The 24,688-nt window shown below is 37.3% G+C and overlaps 1 protein-coding gene across 8 annotated transcripts in view; it reads left to right on the forward strand.

The window, feature by feature from the left end:
• DOCK4 (dedicator of cytokinesis 4) overlaps window positions 1-24,688 on the forward strand; it is a 281,325-nt gene that overhangs the window by 172,170 nt on the left and 84,467 nt on the right. For all 8 annotated transcript variants that reach the window (XM_064142114.1, XM_064142115.1, XM_064142118.1 and 5 more), the window contains 11 exons: window positions 189-351; window positions 1,840-1,946; window positions 2,607-2,763; window positions 8,239-8,336; window positions 8,427-8,510; window positions 8,602-8,702; window positions 9,385-9,466; window positions 10,232-10,402; window positions 11,707-11,899; window positions 21,225-21,352; window positions 23,184-23,318. In XM_064142114.1, the coding sequence (XP_063998184.1) occupies window positions 189-351; window positions 1,840-1,946; window positions 2,607-2,763; window positions 8,239-8,336; window positions 8,427-8,510; window positions 8,602-8,702; window positions 9,385-9,466; window positions 10,232-10,402; window positions 11,707-11,899; window positions 21,225-21,352; window positions 23,184-23,318 (1,419 nt within the window). The remainder of the gene's footprint in view (window positions 1-188; window positions 352-1,839; window positions 1,947-2,606; window positions 2,764-8,238; window positions 8,337-8,426; window positions 8,511-8,601; window positions 8,703-9,384; window positions 9,467-10,231; window positions 10,403-11,706; window positions 11,900-21,224; window positions 21,353-23,183; window positions 23,319-24,688) is intronic.

Genomic DNA, 24,688 nt, shown 5'->3' on the forward strand with positions numbered 1-24,688 from the left:
TGCATGATTTTCAGGGCTGTGGGGTGACAAGACAAAGAATGGCTGCTACAAATAGTCTGGTGCCAACTGAATATATTGAGCATTTTAAGATAGGTTGTATTTATGATGTGTGAGTAAATATTAAATAGCCTTTCTTGATTTCTTACCAGTGAAAAAAGCAATCTTCAATCATACTTTTTCTTTATTAGGATTTTATCTCATTTGGCTCTGGAGAGCCACCAGCCAGTGAGTACCATTCCTTTGTGCTTTATCATAACAACGGTCCCAGATGGGCTGAGCTGCTGAAACTGCCTATTCCTGTGGATAAATTCAGGGGAGCACACATCCGCTGTGAATTCCGGCACTGTTCCAGTAAGCACTGTTCATGACTTCTCCTGGTTCTCTTTCTTACAGCTGCATTCAGCACATGAGCTTCCATAGTACCTCAGGAAGGAGACAGCTGTGTGATTCTTCTCTGTAATGCTTTCATGACACAGCTTTTCAGGCTTGCAACTCTACTTAGTGTGACTAAGTGCTTTGGTAATGCCTAAATACTAGGAGAAAGTTGAATATTTTTGTTATGATTGCTTGCACCGCCCCAACTGTGTTTAACCCAGATGGAGAAGTCATGTAGGTATACACATTAGATGGACAAGTGGTTGATAGTCAAAAGTGTTCAGCATCCACACTCAGAGGCTTCAAGTGAGATTTGGAATTCGAGCTTTGGTATACAAGTCTGAAAATGTTACCTGCTGTCTTAGCATTCATGTATGGAACAGTGACATCTTTAGGCATATTTCTAGAGGCAGGTGGATTATTGGAAAACAGAAGTGCATTGTGGCTGACCTAAAATTGAGACCAGTAGGTAGAAGCTACTATAAAGGATAATCATCATTAAAAGTTCCTCATTTCTTCATGTTGGACTGGCTAGGTCACATTCATTTGGATTTCCTGTCAGTCTATACATTAAGTCTCCTTTATTTGTTGTTAATAAATAGCAAATCATTCCAGAATGCTGTTTTCTGATTTACAGTGAAATACAAGAATCTGGGGATCCTAGTTGATGGGAGGTTGAGCATGAGCCAGCAATGTGCTCTTGTGGCCAGGAAGGCCAATGCCATTCTGAGGTGTATTAAAAGGGCTGTGACTAGTAGGTCAAGAGAGGCTCTCCCTCTGCTTCACTCTGCCCTGGTGAGGCCACATCTGGAGTACTGTGCCCAGTTCTGGGCCCCCCAGTTCAAACTTGAGAGAGTCCAGCGCAAAGCGACAAAGACAATTAAGGGAATAGAGTATCTCTCTTATGAGGAGAAACTGAAAGAGCTGGGGCTCTTTAGCTTGGAGAAGAGCAGACTGAGAGGTGACCTCATCAGTGTTTATAAATATGTAAAGAATGAGTGCCAGAAGGATGGAGCCAACCTCTTCTTGGTGATGCTCGATGGCAGGACAAGGTGCAGTGGGTGGAAGCTGAGACATAGGAAGTTTCATGTAAACACGAGGAGGAGTTTTTTCCTTCTTGAGAATGACAGAACACTGGAAGAGGCTGTCCAGGGGAGCTGTGAAGTCTCCCTCCCTGGAGATTTTCAGAGCATGCTTAGATGTGTTCCTGTGATCTGGTATAGATGATCCTGCTCTGGCAGGGGCGTTAGACTAGATGATCTTTCAAGGTCTTTTCCAGTCCCTGACATTCTGTAGTTCTGTGCTCATAGAAGATAATATGCAAATCTGGAAAAAAGAATCCTAGTCTAAGTGCAAATAGCTTCTGGTATACTTTCTTACATCCTTTATTGTGTTCTATGCATTTATTTTTTCTACAATTTATAATCGTAACTTTAAGTGGTGCTATTTACATGTGTATTTCAGCAAAAGAAAAGGGTGAGAAGAAATTGTTTGGCTTTTCTTTCGTACCTCTGATGCAGGAAAATGGGAGGACTCTGCCAGATGGCACCCATGAACTCATTGTACACAAGGTAATATGAATTGGTAATCTTTAGCTGTAGTTATTCCTCTGCAACATACTTTAAGTGCCTGGAAACACTAGGTTGCCAAAGTCTGTATTCATTGCCAAATGAGAGATAAACTTGTCACTTGTTTCATATTAAGTTTCTTGTTAAATATGACAATTTAATTATGTATGTGTTTTCAATAAACTGTTTTACTAAGTCATTATTGTATTTCATTGTGTTTATAATGGATTTCATAAAGGTAGTTTCAACTAAAATCCACAAGTAAACCCCATGATACCCACTTAATGAATTCCTGAAATTCGAAATCAAGCCAGCTCATTTATGCAGATCTATTCAGTGTAATCATTTTACAGATATTTTGGGGTTTTTTTGGGGACTTTTTGTTTCCATATATGACATTTATCTCTTTGTTCAGAGAATTTGATATATTCCCATGTAATTTTTTGTTTTAGCACCAAGATTTGCAGCTATTCATTTGACATAACCTATGCAAATTTGTTAGACTTCAAAGTAAGATATGAAGCTATGATCCAAAACCAGAGCTCCAGTAGGCATAGTAAAATACTTCAGCTTTTGACAAGCAAACAATATTAATTCATCTAATTTAAGAATTTAGTCCTTTGTTTGGCTGCAGTAGTTATTTAAACTGCTTTGTTTTCACAGTGTGAGGAAAACACAAACCTTCAGGATTCTGGTCGCTACCTCAAGCTCCCCTTTTCAAAGGGAATTTTCCTAGGAAACAACAGCCAAGCAGTAAAAACCACTAAAGAGTCCTTCTGGATTACATCCTTTCTCTGCTCCACTAAACTCACACAAAATGGTAGGATATTTTGGTGTTTTAAAATGTGATCAGTTTAAAGGGGTGTGACAGCTAGCCTTTTGCATGCCAAGCAGGCATGGATGTCCACCAAACTGGTTTTCTTCCTAGTTTTTTTATATCCATATGGAAACCAATGCAACATGATAAATCACTGATTTTAAGTAGTTCAGGAATGCTTTTCGGATTAGAATGATACTGGAATCAAATGCAGCACTCTTGGAATCAACTATCAAAACCCAGCTGCGTTACATAACTTCTTAATCTGTTTGTTATAGAGTTCTCATGAAATACTACTTGTAGGCTTTAGGCTTTGGCAGTTTGGTTTTAATTAAGCACATACTGGGGTTTTTTTTTGTTGCAGCACTTTCTTTAAATCAACAAATAGTTGCTGCTAACTTAGAACAATCTTACATGCTGCATGTAGGGATTAGCAGATAAAAATACCTGGGTTTGACCATTGCTCTATAAAATTTCATAAAATTCTTGTTTATTTGCTGTATTAGCTACAGTCTGCAACTGAAACAGTTTTCCATTAATTTCTAACTATTATGCATTTGCCTAGTAATGTATTTCTCACCATTCTTTGAAAGACTCACTGTAATTTTTTTTCTTCTAAGTTGTTTGTGACAGTTTTTGGGTCTTCCTTATCTCTCTCGTGTTTGAATGGTTGTGTCTTTACCTTTTTATATGCATGATGATAAAATTGCTACTTACTTGCAAGGTGATTACAGGTGTTTCACAACAAGTAAAGTAGATGTTAAAAACTGAAACAATCACCTTTATTTTCACATTTAGTAGCAATTGTCCAGAATAGAACTATGTGCATGTAGTAAGTGGATTGTTTCATAATACATATCCATTTTGTATTCTCATAGCAATTAGCTTCAAAGTACTAAAAGTTAGCAAAAGAAAGATTTTCCCAAAGTTTGCTAAATTTGCTTCAGTTAAAGCTTCCTTGATTTAGGAAATGTTGTGAATCTACTGGTACTTACACATGGAAGTGCTGCTTGAAACCTAAGTGTATCACTGATAAGTAATTACACTATTGTCTGGCATTATAATACTAATAACTACTCACCGTAAAGGAGGTATTTTGTACTCAATGTAAGTACCTCTGTGACATAGCTCATAAAATACCTTTTTATCTTCTTAATTTTTAAAATCTATTTTTAACCATATTTTGAGTAAGAGGCTGTAGAAATCCAAGCAATATTGATCCCCTTTTCAGCTCTGAAAGAGTTAACAATTATTTCAGCAGTATTTCAGAGGGTGGAAATATTTTCAACAGACAGGCTCATATTTTCTCCAGGGATCTACTTTGGGAAGCTCTTCTTGGTGAGTTTCCAAATCCCCATTCTTTTAAGAAAAAATTTGCCAAAAACTATTGCATGCTCAGAAAAAATAAACGTAGAGCAAAGCATGTAGATATCTGGTCATGTGAGCATTAATTCAGTTATCCCTGAGAGAATGTAGCATATTTAAAACATACAGAATTTAAAAAATCTGTGTTGTTTTGTTTTGTTTTTTTTTTTAGTATACAATTAATTGTATTGGTATTTTTGAAAATTATTGGTATTTTTTTAGTTTGGTATTAAGTTGGAGAGTTTTTTTTCTGAAGTTCTTGGAGATCTGCCTATGTCTACAGACAACAATGTCCAGCCTGAAAATGAATTGAAAATTATGCTATTTTTCTGGCCATTATGTGGGGGAGAACCCCAAACCCAACTTGTAAAGAGTGTGACTGAATTAGGCCACAGCTTTACTAGCTTGCTGGGAAGTTTTACTCAGCTGTCATTCTCTCACCGATTTTCCCCACATGCCATCAGGTCTCATGTGTATTGAAATTATGGGGACTGGGGAAAAGAGGTTGAGTCCCTGTTGTTGGGATCCATAACTTCCTTACCTCGGGTACTTGGGAGGGTGTTTTAGCATTACTTCCAAACAGTTTTTGGAGGCCTTCTAACCAGGGGTCTGTGCGTTCATCAACATACTAGAATACATCCTTATATAAACTGTCTGCCAGTTAGGTTTTCCTTCGCTTAACTTCTGATCCTGGACAGTTAATCAGTTACTGATACCCCAAAAAATGCAGCAGCTTTTACATGTAATATTCTTAGCTGGTTTTGATGTATAGTGGGGAATCTCTGCCTGACAGTCTTGGGATCCATCCAACAAGTCAGGGCATTTTAGCAAGTTGGTATCAATTAATTTCTCAGCACTGACTGGGACATCTCCAGTATGCAGCTGTTCATCAGCAGAGCAACATGCCATATAGCACATCTGCTATAAGGCAAAGGTATTATACATATATCTGCATTTAAAAAAAAGCTGGAACAGGGATAAACAAAACAAAAATAACAAGGGGCAGCTTTCCAGAGTGACCTCAGTTGGAAGGGAGTATTGGAAACCACAGAAGCAGCCTTTTGGAAGAGGAATGCGGACTTCCAGCTCTGGAATTCAACTTTTTTCTTTCAAAGTTCTGTGATGCTACACCAGGCCAATTTCTGATGTCTCAATTATAGGAGAGAGAGATGGAAAGATCATCCCAAACCCCATGATTCTAAAGCTTTTATTAAACTTAGAATACATTTTGAGAAGTGTTTTGTTGGGTAGGAATGGTAGTTCAAGTGTAGCTTATTTAAAATGTACAAATCTGATCATGATTAAGAGAAGGCATTGTTTTTTTTTTTTTCTTCTTCAGCAAATTCTATGAGCAGCATTGACATTTTCCCTTTTCCAAAACTATGTTTTCCTAATGGGTCAATTTTTGGGCTCAATTTTATATTCTTATTTCTCTTAATACATGACACACTGCTATCTCTTCCCCTTGTGACTCACATCAGGTTTTCTATTCATATTGTCTCCACTTGGGCTATTCACAGCTCTTATCTCAGCAATGCCTTTCCTCCTTAGCATTTCCCTTCAAATGAGTGCTTTGAAGTGAGTGTCTTATATTTGTGTTCTCTGTTTTAATCCCCTAACAAATCCCTGGTACTGAGTGTCAACTGTCTTCCACCAAGAAAACCTATAAAGAAGTGTTTTTCCTGCTATGAACTGACAGGTTCAGTTAGACTCTCGACTGCTCTGCTACAAGTTGAGGCTTAAATAGAATAAAGTGTAGAGGTCCACTTAATGATCCAAAAGATAAATGCAGTTCACTGGATTTATAATGCTTGTTTCTTGAAAATTCACAACAGAAGGAGTAAGAAGATCTATTCTTTTTACTTGGTCTTTGGATGTGTCTCTGATGCACATGTGGGACTCATCAGCATTCTTAGTGCAGATCAAAGATCTCTTTTAATCCAAAAAGCTCCATGCACAGCATGTAGCAAAACCAAAAGAACAATTGTATAAATGCATTTTAAAAAAAAAAGTCTGCCCACCAAGACCTATTAAAGCAGCAAAATATTGGTGGAATAGCATGTGGGGTGTTTGTCATTAACACTTATGGCAAAATTTGAATATAGGTGGATATTTATTAAAGACAGAAATATTACATAATTTCTTGCTGTCAGAGTGATGAGCTTTCCTCAAGAAAACTGGGATGAAAAATATGATACAAAGATGAGTATGGCTCAAATGTGCTTGGCTGTGAAAACAGTCTATGGTAGAAAGTACCCAAATAATTGCTGAACCAAGAGGAAAACATGTATTAACTCCTTAGTTTGGTAAGTACTGAGAACATTTCTGAAGAACTGAGTCCTTCTAAGACAGTGCTTGACAGTAATAAACTATAATATAATTGATTTTAAACTGTTGGAAGGATTGGACAGTGTTTAAGGTTCTCTCCTTCAAATGGACAAGCTTCAAGAAATTAAAAAAATCTGGTACAGAAATGTGGAAACAGTAAAGTTGAAGGTAAAGGCCCATTGGGTTTACTTAATTCAGTGGTTCAAAATATGTGGAATTTTATTAAACACAACTTGAAAGGAGCTCTGCAGACCTAAGTTTGAGTGCGTCATGGGCAGCAAATGTGAAGTGTAAGCAGGGAACTGCAATAGAAGGAGTAGCAGCAACATGTCAGAATTCAACAAGGGTCAGGATCAACTGCTCAAAAGCCAAGCCAAGTTTGTACAGTTCTATTTTAGGAATATTGAATACTATGAGACATGAAATTTCCAGTCTCATAGCAAGGTGTTTTTTAGGACATCTCTGAAGTTGAAAGCAACAGCGTATGAACAGAGAGAAATAAATGTAGTGCTTCAGGACAAGTGAAGAACAGGCTACTCCAGGGGAAATTTAGACTCGAGGTGAGGAGAAAGTTCTTCACTGAGAGAGTCATTGGACACTGGAATGGGCTGCCCGGGGAGGTGGTGGAGTTGCCGTCCCTGGAGCTGTTCAAGGCAGGATTGGATGTGGCACTTGGTGCCATGGTCTAGCCTTGAGCTCTGTGGTAAAGGGTTGGACTTGATGATCTGTGAGGTCTCTTCCAACCCTGATGATACTGTGATACTGTGATATGTTAAATGGACTATCACCCTTTGAATTTTGTGCAAGTACTTTAAAGAAGCCATGGACAAAAGGATGGATATGTAGCTAAACAATATGTACCATAAGATGAGTTTATCAAAGACATATTGTGCCAGAATAAAATCCTTAATCTTTCTTTTTAAAGGTTTAAAAAAAATATTATTACTTAGAGAAAAAGTAGCAGATTAGAAATTGGAAAAAGGTACAGATGAGAATAGGAATTTTAAATCTGGTTACTAAAGGCTAAAAGTGAACTAGCAGGTTGCACTGTAGTGGGAGGAATTTTCTTCCTGAGTGGAAGTTAAACATTACTGGGTAAGAAGCATTAGGGCTAGGATTGATCTCTTTTTCAAAGGGCTGGAAGGGGATGAGAATGGGAGTTGCTTCACATGTTTTAGAATTTGGGGTGTTTACAGCAGACATATGAGCTTCCTAATGAGAGAGAAAACAGTGATATAATCTTATCTGTAACATAGTTAACCACTTAAGAAAACTGAAGGAGAATGAACTAAAACTGGAGGAAGTGTGAAGGCATTGAGGTGAGTTTTAGAAGAGTTTATTTTCTGGAAGAGTTTGTGTAGCTTATTAATAAAGCAGGACTACATTTGTTTTCTTGAAAAACATAGGAGGGTGAGTATTTAAACATATTTAAACTAGTAATTGGGAGATTATTTCTAGCTGTCAGAGGACAGCTTTGGAAAGCATCCTTCAATGGGACAAGAGACAGCAAAATAATCAGTTTTCTTTAGGTGGTAGTGGACATATATCTGAGCAGGATTGTATTATGTAGTTGCCACAGAAGGCTGATTTTAGTGACCCCATATTATGTTCTTGTGTTTCTATTACTGGAGCATATATGGGGTGGAATGAAAATCATAGCAAATCTTCAGATGTGTTCTTTTGTTATAATCATGCAAGGTTTTGCTGAGTGGACTGCAGTAGCAGAATGTAAAATCTGAAGTGTTATTTTGTTTCCTACTTTAAGCTTGCGTTTTGGTTTTGCAGGAGATATGCTTGACCTTCTGAAATGGAGAACCCACCCAGACAAAATTGCAGGTTGCCTTTCAAAATTAAAAGAAATTGATGGTTCAGAAATAGTGAAGGTATATATTTCTACATGCTTTTAGGTAATATGAGAGATGTCACAAAAATACCTGTTTAATAACAAATTATCTCTTATTTTCTCCATTCAGTTTCTTCAAGATACACTAGACACTTTATTTGGGATTTTAGATGAAAATTCTCAAAAATATGGATCAAAAGTATTTGATTGTTTGGTAAGGTTTGTTCTGTGATGATGTTTAATACTATTTAAGAGCTAAGTAAGAAGAGAAACAAGATTTTCCTTTCTTTCTCTTTTGGATTTAGGTTCACATAATAAATTTGCTGCAGGACAGCAAGTTTCACCATTTTAAGCCAGTAATGGACACTTACATTGAAAGTCATTTTGCAGGAGCACTTGCATACAGGTGAAGTCTCTGTATTTTTTTATCTGATTTAAATGCTGACAATTGCTGTTAAACTCAGCAGAATCAATCCCATTAGGTTACATGCAATGATGTCATTAGAAATACAGTGTTTGTATGAATGACTAGATTTGGGCCATCAATAAAGAGTGAAAACTTTAAGTTCCCAGAAAAGTTATTTGCTAATGCTATAGCATTGGCTTAATTTTAAAATAGTTTTCTTTAGTAGTTTTCTTTACTTGAATTACTTTGGAAAACACAGGAACCTTAACATCATCCAGCTGCAACTGTGTTCACTCTCTGTGCAGAGCAGTGCACTAGTTAGTAACACTTAGTATGCTGTTCTCTCTCTATTATTTACTACTTAGGCTTCCATTGAAGTCAATGCATGTTAGCAGGGATGCTCCATGCTGTCAGAAACTCTTCTGACTAAAATGATCTTGTCTATCCTTGGCAAAGTCATTGTGCTGCATATGGAACACTGGTATTTTCTGTTCATCAGAGACAGACTGGATGGCTTTCATCAGACTGAAAACTAAGTGTATTGTTTGACCTATAGTGATTAGTGGGATCTAGACATGTATTTTTTATTTTGTCAGTGTTTGTTATGATAGCTTTTGGGTTGCATTTTATGTGCAGAGTTATCCCTTCTCCCACTTCAATACTTTCTGTTGTTCTATTTTAGAGATCTTATAAAAGTACTGAAGTGGCATATTGATCGAGTCACTGAAGTGGAGCTGCATGAGCACATACAGGAAGTATTAAAGGTAGTAAAAATCATCAAAGACAATTGTATATTTAAATGATCTATTTATAGACTACCAACAACTTCAAAAATGGAAAATGGTGGGATTTGTTGCTCTTGTTGCCCCATTCTGTACCATCAGTAGAGCACAGGGTGGGGTCAGGGTGAATTGTACAACATCATCTGTTTGGGACAAGTGATATGGTCCAAAAATAACCATTGACATAGTACCCATCTTTGCCTTTTCTATACTGCTGTTAACTTAAATGTCTTGCTAATAAGGAAGGGCTGTATTTTTAATTTAGATTCCCACAGTTTTGCCTTTTTAATTCTATTTAAAAAAATCTATTATTTTTTGTTATGTGGTTGAAAATTGACAGGAAAAACAACTTTTAATAGGTAGAGAAATTGCAAGAACCGCTCAAAATTTGAGCCTTTTTCTTGAACTGGCCTTGTATCTTTCTGCAAATAGATGTTTCTGTAGCCAAAGATGCAGGAGTTGGGGGAGAGGGGGCAGTGTTGAGATTTTGCCATACTCTTATTTATTAAATAAAACCCCAAATGTTCCCTGCTTTGTAGAGATATAGGATGGCACAGAAATAGCATTCCTGACCGTGCTTTTGAGCTGTTGTTAACTGTTTCAATGGAAAGATTTGCCAAAATCAAACACCACAGTGTTCTGTTTCAGTCCTTTGTCATTATTTGAATGATACAGTCAGTGTGTGTGTCATGTTTAAAGATGAGCTGGTTTGTTTCTGTAAGGTATCTCTGGTTTTGACATTTATAGGCACAGGAATATATCTTTAAATACATAGTTCAGTCTCGAAGGTTGTTCTCTATTGCCACTGGTGGACAAAATGAAGAGGAATTTCGATGCTGCATTCAAGAGCTCCTTATGTCCGTACGTTTCTTCCTTTCCCAAGAGAGCAAAGGAGCTAGTGCTTTATCTCAGCTGCAAGTAAGTTTGCAAGCTTGCCTTGCTTATTGCCACTTTCCACATCCAGTATACAAAAAGTGTGTCTGTCCTTACCTATATTCTCAGGAAAGAAAATGTGCTTCTACTAGAGCAAAATGGCATTTTTCATCTCATTCTCAAACTCTTTGTCCTGTACTGTCAAATTTTCGTACTGGAACTCATCTTGGCATAGATAATGCTAAAGCTAATAATTAAGTTTTAACTACTATGTTTGTATTACTGGATACAAGTAAAGTAAATTGCTTTGGGCATTTTACAGCTTAGTTTAACCACATTAGAACAGAAGAATTTGAGCCATACCAAAGGCTATCGTTGTTTTCATGCCTTACAGAAAAAAAATAAGTCTTAATGAACTGTATGGTTTAGTAGTCTTTATTTCAGTTGATAAAAGTGACTACTGCTAAAGTAAAAGGGCAAAACATACGCATTGTGCTATCAATTTACCAACTTGTACAGATCATAGATAGGCCATACTCTTCCTGTTTCTCTAACCTGAGGTGCTTAAGACCTGTTAAGAAAGATTAATTTCTGAATCTCTGTAGAAAATTGCTCGCCAAGTGGTGAATTGGAGATAACTGAGTAGAGAGGTGGTTTTTCTGTCCTGTATCATGTAAGCAGGTAGAGTCAAAAAATAATAGCAAAATGACAGAAGCAACCACAATTAAAATTCTTCAGTGTCTTTAACCTTGTGAATTATCTGTTCTGACAGCAGTGTGAGGAAGTTCTGAGGGATGAGAATTATCAGGATTTGAAGGAAGAAAAAGGGGATGCCAATTCTGTCATCTTCTGTCTGACATTGCTCTCCTTCCTTTTCCAGGGTTTGTTTCCATATTCATAATGGTCTCCAACCCTGTTTTTGCATTGTTGAAGCGAGTCAGGACTACCAGTGCTGTCTTGTGCCAAAATAAGTGTTTGTTATATGAAAAAAGTAAAATATGGAGGCTGTTACACTACTTCTCTTAAAACAAAACAAACAAAAAAACCTTCACCCAAATTTTAGACTGTGAAGAATCCATAAAGTATTAGTATTTTTATTCTAAGTGGAACTTTTTACTGTGACTTCATCCTGAGAGAGATGGACAGTCATTAGATAATGCTTACAGGAGAATAGTCACAAGTATAAGCTTGTTAATTAATGTGATAATATTTCTTCTGAAAACACGGTCACTTTTAAAGCTACTAACTACCCTTGGAATGTAGAAGTACAGTTACTTCATTTCTACATTTATGTAAATTCTAAAATGCAGTGCAATATCTGACTGCCCATTTTTGCACTTTTCCTCTAGGCTGTGTTTCTCAGCTCGTTCCCATCGGTGTACTCTGAACTTCTGAAGCTCTTTGATGTTAGAGAAGTGGCAAATTTGGTTCATGATGCTCTGGGCAGCTTGCCAAGAGTCATGCATGGTGATGAGTCCCTTCAAGCTGTTAAACTGCAGAGTATTGGGAAAACTGTAGAGAGTCACCTGTACACTAACCCAGGTAAGGTTACTCTGGATTGTCTGCAGATAAGAAACTCAAATTGCAGGTAAGAAACTCAAATTGTGTGCCTGGCACATGGGCTGGCAAGTTGTTGACGGCAATAGTGATTTTCATAGTGTGCTTCTTAAGGAGCACTTCTTTGAAGTACCCCTATTTACAAACTGCTCACATACCATAATATAGCTGGTTAAACTTAGTGGTTATTTTTTCAGGGACAAAGGCTGTTAAAATGTACTTTTGTTTCTACCTACTGCTGATGTATGTGTCTGTAAAGAAAGTTTGGCTTCTATGTTTTAAGTAATTGTAAAAGTTAAAGCTTTATGAATTTGGTTTCTCTTCTTTTTTTTTTTCTTCTCCTTTGGGGACAGTTCAACTTGTTGCTTAGGCAGTAAGCCTTGTTTGTGCAATTCTTGCTATGTCAGCACTTTCAATCCTCCATTTCTTAATGCAGCCTAAAAAGGCTATGCAAACACAAGTGATACTTGATGCATAAAGGATGTAACAGTATAGTTATTTGCTATGTGAAATGAAAAAAGTGCTGTGTGGTGGTGAACCTGACATTCTTTTTTCTCTTCTATGTGAAACCCACAGAAGTGACCAAATGTTAAATTTGAAATGAACTAATTTTGAAATAAAAGAATAAAAATGGAAAATATTTTGGGAATTCTAGAAAGTGTTTACTCTCCCAAAGTCCTCTTGAGAGCCTTTTGGCCATTAGCTGATGGGGTTGAGTAGAAACAGTAACTTTTACCGTTGAAGACATTCAAAATAAACACATTAACAATGGTGAAGTCTCTGCTCTGATTGTTCTTTTAAAGTATGAGCTCAAAGAAAAGAGTTAGAAAGTGTTGAATCCTGGCTACCTTGCTTCATTATGGTAGCAAAATCAGCTTGCTGTTTCCCTTGTGAGCCTCCACAGCCATCCCTTCCAGAACAGTTAGCTCTTCCTACAGCTGATTGATTAGAATTCGATACTCTAGACAAACTCATGTATTTATGGAGCATCTTCAAAGATGCTTTAATTTACATTTTTCATTTTCCAAACTATTTAGGGACCAGGTAGCATAGTTTTCATTTTCCTTCTGTTATCTCTGTTAGGTCAGCCTAACCAGAAGATTCAATCAATGAATGTAATTAAAGACAGTTATTTAATACAATGTAAGGGACTCCTGGGGACTTTTCATGGAACTGTAAATCTACTTTCAGCTGTATCACATTTTTTCCTGTTCTTGTTTGCTTCTTTATGGAAAAGTTTTCATTTTGTATTAAAATCCACTTTCATTTTAAGAAGTAATATAAGTTGGTTTGGCTATAAAAGCAATGAAAATTACATGTTAAATTTTACATGGAGTTCAGGTTATGTATGAGTAGGATATAAATTTTTGATCACAGGAAAACTCATATAAAAACCATCAGGCAGTAATATAAGGTCACAGTGTCCATAACAGGAAGATCAGAGAGACTTGTATAATTTCAGTCATCAATAAATTGAAGAGTCTTCTGAAGATCAGCATCATGGTGTCTTTGCCCTTACTATTTTATGTCTTTAAAATACAAAAATATAAGTAAATTTTCCCTCAGTCAGTACCTAAAAGGAAGTCCTTATAAAACTCTCTTGGTAGAATAAATACTTCATTAGATTACATTAATGTGCAGAGTAAACTGTACATCCCAATGTGAAGTCAAGGCTTGCTGCTGTGAAAATGATTGATTTATGTCCCCTAGCTGAAGATAATGAATGGTGCAAGCTAAGATGCTGTGTAACATATTTGAACTAGATGGAATGCAGCAAATAACTCTATTCAAATATTTGAAAATTAAGAGGGCACTTAGGTAATGTTCTCCATAATCTTGAGCTTGCTTGGAAACAAGTGAGAGCACGGGAGTTTTATACACTTTGTGTTGCAAGGGTCTGAACAACTATCAGCTTGAGAAGTCAACTGGCACTAAAGCTAAGCTTTCACTAAAATTGGGAGATAAAGATAGCATATTTTTGAAAACAGAAAGGTCAGAAATGCAGGTGTTGATTTAAGTCATTGTGAGGCTTGACATGACTCAGGGCAATGTGGCCTAGTTGAGGATGCCTCTGCTTGACTGCAGGAGGGGTTGGACTAGATGACCTTCAGAGGTCCCTTCCAACCCAAACCATTCTGTGATTCTAAGATGCCCAAGCACAGATGTTTATGCAGGATCAGGTGTATTCAATGCATATGGTCCCTGCCTGCCTCTCTAGAGAATGCAGGTTATATATTGCATTTTCTACTCATGTGTGGATAAGATGTCTGAAATGGCTCTGGCATTGCATGATTAGAACTTTTTTTTCTATTTCAGTGATTTTAAACTTCAGCTCTTACTATATGTAACAGCAGCTATGTGCTTGGCTGTTGTCAAAAGTGAGTGTGAAGACCTTTCTTTAACCTCTACTTTCCCATTTACTGCTTCATCATTGTAGTACACTACACTGGGTGTCTAAACAGAAAGAGCTGACTTTTTTCCTAGTGATGAAACACCAGCAATATAGTTTTTCCCTCTTGGCTTTTCTTCCAGTCTCCTTGTATTTTGGGTGTAACTCTGGAGATGCATCCCTGTTGATATTTGCAAAATAGTCAAATTGATGACTTGCATAGGCCTGAACCCAGAATATTTTCTACTTTTCTAATTTCCAATACATGAGTAGTGTAACATTTGTTTGTTGTTTTGCTTGCATTACAAATATAGCTGCTTTGGTGAGGAGCTAAATCTGTTTTGAAGGGAAGTTTTAAGAAGTAATAATAACAGAGAAACACATCTTGACCTGTCCTTCTTGACATGATTAAACAGGAATTAATGGAACCAGGTTTATTGGTGTTGGTTTGGTTTTTTGTGGGATTTTTTTTTGGTGGTTTTTGTTGGTTTGTTTGTTGGTTTGTTTGGTTTTTTTTTCTTTTCCTGAGGGCACTACTTGGAACGTGTGCATTCAATAGCTATGAAAATTGAGGTGGGAAGTCTAGGTTTTATGCTCCAGAGAGGATGAGGTTTTTTAGATTCACCAAGAATCAAACCTGTCAATTACCAGAAGAGAGATTACATTAGTAGATGAAACCCCTGAGAAGAAAAACCCACAAAAAAAAAAAAACAACCCAAAAAACCCCACAAACCAACACATATATTATAAAATCTCTATCTCACCCAGTTACAATCTGTGGTGCAGCTCTTTGCCACCTGGAGAATCTTCCTACAAGGCAAGGAACCTTGTATTTACCTTGTATTTTCACAAAATATGAGGGTTTGGACCTCTGTCCAAGAGTAGCTGGTTAGGGCTTTTTTTTCAAGTGAGTCAAACTATCCAAAATTAGTGGAGGGAGTGATTTTATTCTTCCATTATTTACACTATAGATAGCACATGGTGAATTATATCTGTATATGATGTATATAGTATGATGCAGGAAAAAAGGGAGTTGGTGTTTTAAAGACATCTTCATGTGTTCATTTTTTTCCCTATGTGAAGTTTGATGCATCTTATCTGTAATTTATTCCTTGCCAGTTTTTTCTTCTCCTTATTTTACACTAAAACATTATTAATAGATGAGAAAAGTGATAATTATCTATTTGCTTCATTTCTAAGATTGGCTGCTTCCCTCAGTCTATCTTTATGAATGAGTTCAACTAAGAATTGTATTTTATATGTCACAGGAGAATGTACATGTAGGTTGCTGTATGTTTCAGTGTCATTCAGAGATTAATATCTGACACGGTCATACAGAACAATTTAATATCTTTGGACTGTCTTGCAGAAAGGATGTCACATGTTAGACTTCCTAGGGAAATGAAAAAATAAATTGCCCTAAATTTGTGGAAAAGACCCCATTAAGTGGTAAGGAGTTGAGTTCTAGAAAGTACCTCTGTTGTCCTTCCTATTCCATCATTTTTTCAAAAGATTCAGAACTTCTCCTGATGAGACCTGCAAGATATCTCAGTAATCATTGTAAGCTGAAAAAAACTGATTGCTAAAAAAAGTTGAAATGGTCGATACAGATCTTCAATTAAATTTCATTTAAATGCATTAAGCTTTACTTGTTAACAGAGATTTGAGGAAAAAAGAGTTGAGTTTTTCCAAAACACAAAGGCTTTACACATTGATCTGTAATACATCATTCAAATATGCCAGGATCTATTTTGGACCAATTAGTATTTCTTCATTTTTCTTCCACAGCAATGTATTAGTCTTTGGAGTTGTTTATTTGCTTCTGTACCCACCTACTGAGGGATGTATGTAGGTATGCTGCATGCAAAAACTCAGCCTTTATTGGTATCTCTATAGTGGAAAGAAAAAAGTATTTTGGATTTTTTAAAAATATAAATATATGAGGTCTGGGTGTCGAGAGGGAGGAGCCAGGCTCTTCTCAGTTGCATCCTGTGATACAAGGGACAATGGTTATAAACTACAGCACAGGCAGTTCCACCTCAAAATGAGAAGGAACTTCTTAATGTTGTGAGCGTTAATGGAGCACTGGAACAGGCTCCCCATAGAGGTTGTGGAGTCTCCTTCTCTAGAGACTTTCAGGACCTGTGTGGATGCATTCCTCTCTGACCTGCACTAGATTATGATTCTGCTTTGGCAGGGGAGTTGGACTTCATGATCTCTGGAGGTCACTTCCAACCCCTAACATCCTGTAATGCTGTAAAAGCTTTGCAAAAGACACATCTGTGGCTCTTTTTTAGGACGAAGGAAGGAGTTTCTCTGCTATATAGATATTTTTCCATTGCAGTACAGGCATTTTTTTATTTTTATTGAAAATGATAAAAAATTTGAAACTGACTGTTCAGAAAAAAGCATCCATTCAGTTATAGAGCAGGGCATGTATGTTTGGTTTTGCAGTGGTAACTGTTTGGCTTGAACATTTTCTTCTATCACCAAGCCCAGCTGTTCTCACAAACAAGGAGGTGTAAAATTAATAGGTTCAGGTGAAACAGTAAAAAACAAGAGCAAGTTCTTTCCTTCTCACCATTCAAGGAGAATGGTGTTTATTTGTTGAAAATGTTGAATTGCACTAATTCTTCTTCCAAGCAGGCTGAATCTTTGACCATCTGTTCAGATGTAGTCATTGAAATGAATATCATCTTTCTGAAATTCATCTTTAAAATACACTAGAATAAAGAGAGTTTTCTATATCTGTGCAGGTGTTTTGCTGTTAACTGAAAAGCAAAGGGAGAAACTTGTGCTATGGGTTAAATATTAAACATTAATGTTGCTTGCATAGAGAAGTCAGAAGGATTGCCCAGAGTAGTCTCTAATTATGCCAAGCATGTACTTGGAAAGCTCTGTGGTTTTTTTCTTTATTCCCATTCTGTATAATATTTGTAAAGGGCAAGTATTAGCATTTTAAACAGTCAGCTAATTTGGCTTCCTGCACAGAAGAAAAAATAGGTCAGTAACTGGTGGCTAAGAGTTCTGATTATTGCACCATTCCCTGCACTCATTAATTTTTCTATCTACAGCTGCTGACATTGCACCTAATAATTTTTAAGAAAAAGACAACCTCAGACAAATTATTGTTGTAGACTACTTCTCCAAACTTTCTAAAGTACTCCTTGGTTTGTCTGGAGAGGCTGAGGGAGCTGGGGTTGTTCAGCCTAGAGAAGAGGAGGCTAAGGGGTGACCTCATTGCTGTCTACAACTCCCTGAAGGGAGGCTGTAGCCAGGTGGGGGTTGGTCCCTTCTCCCAGGCAACCAGCAATAGAACAAGGGGACACAGCCTCAAGATGTGCCAGGGGAAGTCTAGGCTGGATGTTAGGAGGAAGTTCTTCACAGAGAGAGTGATTGGCATTGGAATGGGCTGCCCAGGGAGGGGATGGAGGCACCATCCATGGAGATGTTCAAGAAAAGCCTGGATGAGGCACTTAGTGCCACGGTCTAGTTGAGTGGCTAGGGCTGGGTGCTAGGTTGGTCTGGATGATCTTGGAGGTCTCTTCCAACCTGGTTGATTCTATGAATATGCCAGCTCTTCTCTCTGTAATGCCATTATATCTCTCCACATAAACTAGTCAAGGTAGAGAGATCTTACAAAGGCTTAGAAAGGACATATCTAGAGTTGTAGTGTTTAATTCAGTAACTGACACTGTTCCCTCCCATGTATAGTTGCAGGTCATTGCAGTGTGTGTTTTGCTAATCTGTTATGCCTCAACTAAACAAATTTCTTTGTTTTATGAAGCTTTTGCAAAAATAAGACAATTGTAACAGTTGAATGAAGATGCTTATTTTTGCTTGATGTGCTTCAGGCCGTTTTGCATCTAAGAAGTGGTCATTTATAAGTCAAGTGTTGCTACATGTAGAATCTCTGGACTTCAAGGTGGAATTCATAACGCTGAACTTACATGTAAGCAGTGCACAAAGTAGTGGACACCACAAAAAATGTACCAGATCCTGTGTGTGCTCATCAGGAGGCTACTTTTAGAGTTAACCAAGAAGGAACACCTTGACACAGGGCTGCTCCTGTTTTCTCACCACCTGAGTTTAGGGATTTGACTTGTAGCCGCAAGAAATTGCTGTTCTCAAAGGACGTACAGCTCGAAAGATAAAGCTCACATCAGTAATGTGTGAAAGAGCTGCTATAACTGATCTGTGACAGTTGTAGAGTTGAGTCGTGATTTGAGCATTTGCGTGGAGAAAGACCATGTTCAATGCTCTTTCAGCCTAGATTCAGCTTCCTATCACCTGCCTGTCTAGAGCACCCCAGCTGCAGAACCACAGGATGCTTTAGAAAGTGAACTCTTCATTTCTTCTCTTGAAAATGAGTTACCAGATAGTCAAGAATTCAATATGTGTAAGGCCTAATAGAAAACAAGGAAAAGGAGCCACCCCTTGTAATCTAGAGATGAAGTCTTTGATACAGGAGTGGAGACCCCTGCTTTTTCACTTCACCTGAATGCATTAGCTCTGTTTTTTCTTCTGTCAGTAATCAATAAACAGATTTAGTATTGGAGATCAGAAGACAGCTCTTTCCTAACCACATATCTGCACATTAACTATTCTCACTGCCTGCTTTCCTTTTAACTTTACAAATCTTCCAGGCCAGTCAGCAAACTTGATGTGTCAAAGTACCTGAGTCAAAGCTTTTCTGATCTTCTGCTTTTCAGACAGACAAATGAAATTTTCTTTGTTTGTTTGGCTGAGAGGCTTCTGCCTGGCTGCAGTGCTGCGAACTCTCAGGCCAGTCCTACTGAAAACCTACTGAAGCAGTTGCAGAAGTTAAGCAGTCACTGGCCAGAGGACATTGTTTGACAACTTGGAGTTTCAGTATCATGGGATTTAGGTTCATTCATGGCCTTCTGTATATTACCATACTGCCATTGTTTATATTGTTCTTAAGTAGGAAGACTAAGTAGAGCACCGGAGTAAATCATGGAATGGTTTGTGCAGGAAGGGACCTTGAAAATCATCTAGTTTCAGCCCCCTGCCATGTATGCGAACATCTTCCTCTAGACCAGATTGCTCAAAGCCCTATCCAACCTGGTCTTAGACACTAATAAGCTTGAAACACTCATTTAAGAGGAGCAGGCAAGCTTTTTTTGGAAATAAGAATATATTTACATAGTCTGTACAGATCAACTTGTCTGTGTGATTTTCCTTGTGTTACAGAAATTGTCTAAATTTAACTAGGCAATCAAAGGAGAGAGAGAAGAAGAAGCCAATGGCATCCTGGCCTGCATCAGGAACAGTGTGGCCAGTAGGTCAAGGGAGGTTATTCTTCCCCTGTACTCAGCACTGGTCAGGCCACACCTTGAGTACTGTGTCCAGTTCTGGGCCCCTCAATTCAAGAAGGATGTTGAGGTGCTGGAACATGTCCAGAGAAGGGCAACAAAGCTGGTGAGGGGCCTGGAGCACAAGTCCTATGAGGAGAGGTTGAGGGAGCTGGGCCTGTTTAGCCTGGAGAAGAGGAGGCTCAGGGGTGATCTTATTACTGTCTACAACTCCCTGAAGGGACATTGTAGCCAGGTGGGGGGTGGCCTCTTCTCCCAGGCAACCACCAATAGAACAAGGGGACATGGTCTCAAGTTGTGCCAGGGTAGGTATAGGCTGGATGTTAGGAAGAAGTTCTTCCCAGAGAGAGTGATTTGCCATTGGAATGGGCTGCCCAGGGAGGTGGTGGAGGCACCGTCCCTGGGGGTCTTCAAGAAAAGCCTGGCTGAGGCACTTAGTGCCATGGTCTAGTTGACTGGATAGGGCTGGGTGCTAGGTTGGACTGGATGATCTTGGAGGTCTCTTCCAACCTGGTTGATTCTATGATTCTGTGATTCTATGATTAGTGCTGTATTTCAGTAGTTGCAAGAAGCATTCAACAAGTAAAACCTCAGAATCAATATTTTTTTTTCCCTCTTGGAAAAAAATAGAGGAAATATTTGTAGGGGAAAAAAGTGTTCATAGAAAGACTAATCCATGAACAGTACCTGGTTGGCAAAATGGTTTCAAAGGAGTGAATTTGCACCTAGATAAACTAAACTTTTGGAAATAATTACATTAAATTAACAAAGAAACTGAGCAGATTAAAGTGTTCAGATTATGTAGTACATAACCATATATTTTTGTAAATAAAGGTAATTATTCAAGGACAGTTCTGTGAGAATGTAATTTCTCAGTTATGAAAAAGATCTAAAACCAAGAATGAAGTGAAAATATGATACCACCCATTCTATTTATCAAGTTGTAAATATGTGTTCAATATGTTAACACAAGTGTTTAGTATTAGGGCTCTTCCCATTTAACATTGTTAAAGAAAAACATGCAAGAAGCAAGAGCATGTTAATGATGTTCTTGCATAGTTTTGAGAGAGTTCATGTCTGGAAATAGAACCAAAGAGCTGCCTATAGAAAACGAAATAGAGGAAAGGCAAATGACTTTATGTAGCCTAGATTGCTCACACTCAGTAGGAGTGAGGAATCTGGAAAAGTTAAAATCCCAAAAAGAAATCTGAAAGTACTGCTTGTCTGTGAAGTAGAACTCATTTCAAGAGTAACAGAAGTGTGTGTGTGTGTGTGTGTGTATATAAATATATGTATAAAAATAAAAATTATGTAACTGTAATATATAATATATAGTGTAATTCCACATGGTGCTGTTTTTTGCCATGCTTGCTGTGACATACTGACTTTCCACATATTGTGTCTTTCTATGTTTGCTTTAGGCTATTATGATTATGAAGTAAAAGCTTCTGATTATTAAACATGTTGGTAAATATTTCTTCTTAACAGAAACACTGTTTTGGACCAAAGACATGCTTTATGTCTGTGATAAAATTCAATGATCCTATAAGAAGTTTCTACTCCTAAATTTTTTCCTTTTTTCCAGATTCTCGATGCATTCTGCTTCCTGTGGTTTTACATCATCTTCACATGCATTTGCAAGAGCAGAAGGACCTTATAATGTGTGCACGTATCCTTAGCAACATATTTTGCCTCATCAAAAAGAACAGCTCTGTAAGTAAACACCATGTCACATCCACAAGGTGTTGAACTTTTCAGTATGGCTCAATGACATTTAATGAAATAAACTGGACCGTAACCGAGAGCATTTGAATGTTCTCTGTGTAATGCTTCTGCATAAGCATGTAGTTTTGATTTCTCAGAAACCTTTTCTGCCCATGCAAGAATATCTTAATTGTAGTCCATAGTGTTCTGACCAACTTTGAATGTTTTTGAGTATTGAGTTCTTTTAGAGACATTTTCTGTGTGGACTATTTAGTCACATGGCACACAGGGATATGTAGCTAAAGGTAATCATAGAGGTAAATATATATAGATATAGGTCACCAGATTGATGTATTGCAAGGAGATTGCACTTGGTTGTTAACTGACAAACTTTGTGGCCTGTTTCAGATGTTTGTGTTTGTATATTCATCTGCAAAAGCTATATATGAGAACAAGATTTGGTGCACTGCAAGGTCAAAGAAGATTATAAATTCTGACAGGCAAAGGGATATAAGACAATTAGGAACAAACATCGCCTGTAGTTAGTGCAGTACATACACACGAAGGCCAGTGTACCTTACATTGTAAATGCATTAATGAGAACTGTTTTATGTTTTTCTTCATTTCATACTGCTGTCAGCAGCTTAAGTTACTCCATCAGTGATTTGATACGGATATGGCCTGCAATTTTGTTTGGCACTGTTGACAACATTGTCATTGCAGCTGCTTCTGGATTAGTATAATACCTCATCACAAGATAAAGTGATAGATGATGAAGCTTAGCTGTGGTTTTGGATTGGGAAAAAGGCTTGCATGTCTGGCTTTGATTTAAGGAAATCTTTCATTTTGAGTCATCAAACTAGATGTAGTAGCAAAGTTAACTGCTATTTGATACTAGCAAAGTGTCAGAGAAATTGACAGTGACACTAGACTCATCTTGAATCCAAAGAGGGTTTTTTTGTTTTGTTACGAATCATATGCTTTGGGTGTGTAGGAAGGAAAAAAACCTAAAATGAAAAAAAAATTACTCCTACTTCTCCATGTCAACAAAGCTGAATGATCTGGTTTTTTGACTGAGTCTTAGTTTGGATCTGTGCATTTGATTAGGAAGTGTTCCTTTCTGTGAAGAAATGTCATCTTAAGTTGTGGATAAAATTGCTCAGTTTAAGATACTGTCTGCTGCAGAGCAGACAGAAAACATTGCTGAAACAGGGAAAATATTTCTATCTTAATTAAAAAGGAAAAGTAACTACACCTGACTTCATCAAGTGTTTTCATGTGTGTAATTAAGGTATTCATGGACTCTCTTGGTGGTGAATGCTTTGGTTTCTTTGTATTGATGTTATGTACAAGCAGCTATAGGCTTGCATAAATTTCTGTGCTGCACGGTTGATGGGAAGCAGTGTAGCTGCCCCTTAGTACTGAAGCAGGTCCTGAAGGTTGAGCACCATCTGCTTGTTTCTGGAACAGAGTTCTACTTTTTGGAGTTTTAGGTCTCTTTTGGCAATTTCCCCAGAGAATATATGGGTGTTACCTATAAAAACCTTGCCCCAAAATTTGTCATGTGCTATTTACTGCTTTCTTCTAAACATTAGTTGAAAATAGGGCCATGCTGATGTGATGAACACTTGCATATTCAAAGTCATCCCTAAAACTGTCCTTAATATTTCAGTACAATGTAATTAATCAAAAGCTACTAGGAAGAAAACCCAATAAAGTTAAATATATTCATTAGATAATAGTCCTTGTTTTTCAAATATAACATTCATGGTACAATTATAATTTATTTATGAAATGACTTATTTCTATTTTAAAATCTTAAAATGTTTTACTTTTTAAGGAAAAATCTGTCCTGGAAGAAATTGATGTGATTGTAAACAGCCTACTAGACATTCTGTTAAGGACCATACTAGAGATCACCAGCCGACCACAACCGGCAGGCTCTGCTATGCGCCTCCAGTTTCAAGATGTGACTGTAAGCCTTTTTTTTAAATGAAATAACTGATGATTGTCACTGGTGGGAAAACTAGATCTGTGACAGTGTTGTCATTCACTGGATTTAGATTTTGTGTGTAAAAAGAAGAATGAGTAGAACAAAGAAAACTTTTCTTGCAGTGGAATTTTCAGCTCAAGTAGTACATTTTTTGGATCAAATTTATTTATAAACTGTTACACCAAAACCATCCCCAAAGGTAGAATTTCTTTTGAGATCATTTCAGGTCAATAAGTATTTAATTAAGTTTCATTGCTTGGCAAATTTGAAATCTTTCTAAAACACTCTTTAAGTTTGAATTCCTTAAAATGGAAGAGTATCACTTAATAACATTTTCATTCCTTAAATACATGTTTTTACATGATCAAAGAGCTCTACAAATGCCTGCAGAATCTGTGATGCTGCCTTCTACAAATCTGGATTTACTAATTTAAAAGCGTTTTGTTGTTTGCTGGGCAGAGCATTTCAGTTTCATTTTTGTCACATAAGGGATGGATTTAGAAAACTAGCAAATGATATGTTGGTAAACCTGCTATAACAACTCATGCAAATTAGATGGTTGAAATTCAGGCACTTACAGAAAAGTCTGTGCTGAACACTGGTAAAACAAAGTGTAATTTTGCTTTGTTTTCAGCAAGGTTCCTAGTTTACTTTTGAAGGGAAAATCAATCCTAACATAGCAAGGAATATGACCCCAGCATGAGGTGAGGGGGGTAATGCTTTGTGTGAAGAACACATGTTGCTGTGTGATTTAGCATCTCATTATACACTTAATTGCCCAGTTTTTACACTACAGTAGTTTTCATTAACAAATAGAAGATTTCAAAACAGAGTTTCCTCTGAAATGAAACATTTCAGAAGCATTTAACAGCCATCTAAGTAATGTGCTGGGTTTTTAGATTGTTTGTCCCTCAGACAACAAATGTTATATGAAGTGTAAGCAGCTAATCAGGGTTTATAGTAAGGTTACACCATGCTTTAATCACTGATTCGGTAGACCTATAGGTATAAGAATTTGTTGGGGTTTTTTTTCTGTAAATTTTAGAATTGCAAATGTGTGCTGTATGGCATATGAGGCCATCACAACCAAACCTAAGCTGAAGTAAGGGTTATAGTATTGTACTGTTAAGGTGGCAAAACTGTGACCTTAGTGGTTTCACAGATCCATAGAATGCCAGGTTGGAGGGGACGTGGATCATCATTTTCTTGGGAAATGCATGGGCTAAATAAAATAGCACAGCACCTTATGCAGCCAACTTTTGAAAGTATCCATTGTTCTGAGGACATCACTACTTGCCTGGGGAGATTATTCCAAGAGCTGATTTTCCTCTTTGTATAATTGGAATCTCCTC

The sequence above is a fragment of the Pogoniulus pusillus genome, chromosome 4 (assembly GCF_015220805.1).
Source record: "Pogoniulus pusillus isolate bPogPus1 chromosome 4, bPogPus1.pri, whole genome shotgun sequence".
NCBI lineage: Eukaryota > Metazoa > Chordata > Aves > Piciformes > Lybiidae > Pogoniulus > Pogoniulus pusillus.